The sequence below is a fragment of the Oncorhynchus kisutch genome, unplaced genomic scaffold (genome assembly GCF_002021735.2).
Source record: "Oncorhynchus kisutch isolate 150728-3 unplaced genomic scaffold, Okis_V2 scaffold3495, whole genome shotgun sequence".
Taxonomy (NCBI): Eukaryota; Metazoa; Chordata; class Actinopteri; order Salmoniformes; family Salmonidae; genus Oncorhynchus; species Oncorhynchus kisutch.
In genome coordinates, this window is record NW_022265440.1 from 7,925 (window position 1) to 13,245 (window position 5,321).

Sequence of the window (5,321 nt, forward strand, 5' to 3'; positions counted from 1 at the left end):
CATACACCACACACACACACACACTTACGATACACAGTCTGATAGACCTCGCACACACACTGCCTGATCCTCTCATTCAAGCACTGATTAGAGACACCACTGTCCTATCATCTGTCAGCCAATTACAGCAGTGAACCAGAACGAAGGCGGGAGATGAGGACCTGCCCATCAACAAAATTCTATAAAGCCATAACAATCATGTGAAGTGCAATTATATAAACCAAGAGCTATGGGATGTCCTGAGGCCCGGACCAATGATTCCTCCAAGGAGTGGTAGCAGCAGGGCATACCGTGGCTGCTTTACATTCACTGCACACTTACCGCCCTCTACTGGTAATATATTGAAAGGGCGATACCTAGTCAGTTGTACATTACTGAATATATTCAACTGAAATGTGTCTTCCGCATTTAACCCAACCCCTCTGATTCAGAGAGGTGCAGGGTGGCTGCCATACTCGACACCAACGTGTTCGGCTCCCAGGAAATAGTGGGGTAACTGCCTTGCTCAGAGAGAACAAACAGATTTTTTACCGTGTCAGCTCGGGGATTCCATCCAGCAACCTTTTGGTTACCGGCTCAACGCTCTAACCACTTGGCTACATGCTGCCAATTGGGCCCTTTACTGGTAATATGTTGGGCCCTCTTCTAGTGGTATATCGGCCCTCTCCTGGCGACATGTCGGGCCCTCTCCTGGTAATATATTGGCTCGCTTGTCTTTACCACAGCAGGCTTCTAAGGGGAGGATGGCACATAATGTCTGAAACGGCGCAAATGGAATGGCATCTAACACCTGGAACCCTTGTGTTTGATACCAGTCCTCTCCAGGCATTACCACCAGCCTGTTCTCCGCAATTAAAGTGCCACCAACCTCCTGTGGTCTCCATGTACATAGTGACTGATAGACATGCTGGAGACATCCTTAAATTGACACACTAAAATAATCCTTGAGTCATTATTTATATAAACTTTTAATTGAACTCTCAGCTGAAAGTACACTTCTCTCCTCCTGTACTGTAGCACTCTGGAAAACAGTAGCCTCATTCCACCAGGAAGAGTAGTCCAGACAACCTAGGTCTGTGTCTGACATGAAACCTTATTCCCTATCTAGTGTCCTACTTTTGAACAGAGCCCCATGGGGCCCCGGTCAGAGGCCCATGGGGACCGGTCGGAAGTAGTATAATATACAGGTGGGGTGTCATTAGGGTGTCAATAGGGTGTCATTTGGGACGCAGAACAGGCTGAAAGGAGGCGCAAGAGGTGTGGATGGTGGTGGGTGGAGCCAGAGTGTCTCTCCATGGTAAAATCCTACCCTGATGACGAGGTTATGCAAGGCAGCTCAACAGGTCCATTCTCTGTGACCTCTCTTTCAACAGACATAACACTCAAGACATTGCCCCCAAAGAAGACATCTAAAGATACGATCCAACTCAACAAAAGCAACAACAAAAATAACAATATGTAGTTTCTTTCCTATTTACAAAGTGTTTTGAGATATTACTGAAAACATATATGACCGAAAACCTATAAATGACAGAATTGTTTAAGGTGTCAGAGGAGTCAAAATCACTCAAGATGAAATTCCCTAGTACAGTATTACATCTGTAAAAGTTATCAGAACAACAGGGAGGCGAATAGTATTCCAGTCTTGCTGAGGGCCATGAAATGGTCCTTTGATTTCAGAGTCCTTTGCCTCAGTCCAGCTCCTCTTTTAGTGTCCCGTCAGGTGTGATAAAGGTTTAACATCAGATAGTGGGCTTTGATAATCAAACATGTCTGTGATAGTGGTTCACATTGGATGACAGTAGTTGAAATTGAAGGTGAATTAAAAAAGACAACGTAAAATGAGTGACAAAGAAATGGTGGTAGTAAAAATTTGGACGAGGGCAAGAAAATTAAAAGTATAAATACGGTGTAGTTTCACCCCGTCAATGTGAAATATAACAAGGACTTCTTTAAAAGAAAATAGACAATGTCAAGTCACCTTCAGAATGTAGAATATTAAAAAAAAACCAAATCAAGTTAACCCATCCTGAGAACAATCTGAAAATAAATACACCCCTGTGCTTGTTCCTTTGTGTGTTTTGTAGCACAGCACTCAGTCCAGATTCTGTCTGTTGGTGTGTCAGTATCCCTGTAGTCCGTTGTAAACCTTCTGTACCGATGCCTGCTTCAGAATCGCCCTCACTCCTGGAACAAAAGCAAGCCTCAATTGTAAATGACTATCCGTTATGATCATAATTACATTCTTTCATAATCTTTCATATCTGAGAAGTGAATGTGTTCCGTTATTGTCTCCCTGTCAGTGGTGTAAAGTCAGCAATACGAAGACGATTTATTGAGATGTACATGTGTCGCTTACAGTTTGGGGGAGGGGGGGGGACTGTTCTACGGGCATGTCCTTTGCCTCTGAGTCTTAATATGCATCAACAATACCCATACCTCGTATGTAACAGCTCTGATATATAACATGCAGTCTACTTTCTCCTGGCAACATTAATTAAATCAAACTCATAAGAAAATACATTACAAGTTACATCCCCCCCACCCATCTTTATCGGCCTCCTACTTACCCTCTTTCTGATTGTCATTCAGCTGTGTCTCTGGGAACTCAACGTCGAAGGAGACAATGAGAGAGCCACGGATGTTGTTGTTGTCGAAGTTGGGCAGGCCTTCTCCTTTCTTCCACACCCGAGCACCAGGCTTAGTGATCTTGTCCCTCACAATGTGGACCTGTAGTCAGAGGAGCAAAAGTGTGTCACTGATTCCTTAGAATACACTTTATTATTATGAATAATAATTTCTTTTCTAGACAGAACAAAAAATGCATATTTTTGTGCTTTTTGAGAATGGGGCAATGATGGCTCAAGACAAGCTCCCCAAGCTCCCCTCCCCAAAACATTTCAGTACATGGCAGTAAAAGTGTATGCATGCATTTCTTAGCTTCAGTCGTCCATAGTTACCTTATGGCCGTCCAGGTGTGTGATGTCCATCTCAAAGCCAACGAGAGCCTCCACCAGGGAGATGGTGACGTTAGTGTACAGGTCATCTCCTCGCGCGCTCAAACACTGGATGTCTGTCAGTACACATACATTACTAAATCACGCTTCAACAAAACAGCTTCCACAATTGACAAGATGTTAGTTAACCAATAAAAGGCCCGGGGGGGTGGTATATGGCCAATATACCACGCTAAGGGCTATTCTTAAACACAACACAACACAGAGTGCCTGGATACAGCCCTTAGCCGTGGTATATTGGCTATATATCACAAACCCCCCCGAAGTGCCTTACTGCTATTATAAACTGGTTAATAACATAATTAGAGCAGAAATAAATATTGGTGGCGGTAATGCAAGTAATTTATGAAAGTTGCCAATCGCAATATAATGTCAAGAGAAGAAAACGCCTGGAAAGGATTATGTGTGGATTAATTGTTGGAGTAGAGGACCTATTTCAGGTAAAATAACTCTGTTTATATCCCAGGACAAGTTAGCTAGAAACAGCAAACTAGCTAAATAGGACAAATTAGCTAGCAAGTGCAAGCTAACTAGCTAAATTGCCACAAATGTTTAATGCTTTTCGACCTGTCCCCAAATTAATATAATTGGTTCAGAGTTTGTTTTGATATTTAACCTGCTTGTCGTGATCGCGTTTGGTGTGGGGGGACAAAAAATAAATGTATGCACGATGGCGCACGCGCGCAGCCGGTTTGGGTTCCGTGTTACGGTCTGTCCCTCCGACATTTGCAACATTGTTTCAGTATTCAGATCTCCAACTGTCCCATAGTAATGGACGTGTAGGGGTCGGCAGTCGGGACGAGAGAGGGAGGCAGGCAGCGTTTTCTCAGCCAGTCGAAATGATGAATCAGCTAGCATCGTTTTTATGGATATATCAATTAAATGAAGTGCAGCTAGTTTGCAGTCTTTCCAGCTTCAGTTTGAAGTGATTGTGTTAGCTGTGTTTTTGGCTAGATCCTCTGAACAGTGTCCTGACGAGAGAGCACATTTTCTAATGCCAGGTCAAATCGTGCCTCATTAGCTCATTGTTATGGATGTACCCAAATAAATGTCACGAGAAAACAGCTTAAACAAATGAAGCTCCTTTTGTTATTCACTGTTTGACGGGAATATGTTAGCCGTAGTTGGCTAGCCAGCAAGCAAGGGTTAAGAATGTTGCCAGCCAGTATGGCAATGGTACATTTACAACGAACGACTGTCGCATCCATAGATACAGAACAAAAAGACTGAACGACTGGGTCGCGTCTCTGGCAACGGAACAATAGAATGAACGACCATCCGGTTTGGGTAGCAACCCTAGATTTGTTTCGGGACAATATCTTGTGGAAGGACTAAATAGTATGAAAAAAATGCATCAAAATAATGCTTTAAATTAAAATATGTCAATCAATATTTGAATAGGTTGGTAACCTGTTGTATAAAAGTGATAATGCCCTCGAAGCCGGTGTTGAGGATATATTGGCATGGTTTGCTGGCCCTCGACGAACAACACCCATGCCAAATAGTTGAAGTCGGAAGTTTACATACACTTAGGTTGGAGTCATTTAAACTCGTTATTCATCCACTCCACACATTCCTTGTTAACCAACTATAGTTTTGGCAAGTTGGTTAAGACATCTACTTTGTGCATGCAAATTCATTTTTCCAACAATTGTTTACAGACAGATTATTTCACTGTATCACAATTCCAGTGGGTCAGAAGTTTACATACACTAAGTTGACTGTGCCTTTAAACAGCTTACAAAAACTTAGAAGCTTCTGATAGGCTATTTGACATCATTTGAGTCAATTGGAGGTGTACCTGTGGATGTATTTCAAGGCCTACCTTCAAACTCAGTGCTTCTTTGCTTGACATCACGAGGGGAAAAAAATCAACAGAAATCAGCCAAGACCCAGAAAAACAATTGTAGACCTCCACAAGTCTGGTTCAACCTTGGGAGCAATTTCCAAACACCTGAAGGTACCACATTTATCTGTATAAACATAGTAAGCAAGTATAAACACCATGGGATCAAGCAGCCGTCATACCGCTCAGGAAGGAGACGCGTTCTGTCTCCTAGAGATGAAAGTACTTTGGTGCGAGAAGTACAAATCAATCCCAGAACAACAGCAAAGGACCTTGTGAAGATGCTGGAGGACACAGGTACAAAAGTATCTATATCCACAGTAAAACAAGTTCTATATCGACATAACCTGAAAGGCCACTCAGCAAGGGGAAAAAAAACGCCATAAAAAAAGCCAGACTATGGTTTTGCAACTGCACAAGGGGACAAAGATCGTACTTTTTGGAGAAATGTCCTCTGG

General features: G+C 42.8%; 1 protein-coding gene across 1 annotated transcript; it reads right to left on the minus strand.

Moving 5' to 3' along the window:
* Positions 1 to 1,447: 1,447 nt before the first annotated feature.
* Positions 1,448 to 3,073, minus strand: LOC116371668 (dnaJ homolog subfamily B member 11-like; the record flags this gene model as incomplete). Its single annotated transcript, XM_031820564.1, has 3 exons — positions 1,448 to 2,187; positions 2,571 to 2,730; positions 2,961 to 3,073. Coding segments are annotated over 3 exons (338 nt in total), but the record flags the coding sequence as incomplete, so codon positions are not given.
* Positions 3,074 to 5,321: the final 2,248 nt, after the last annotated feature.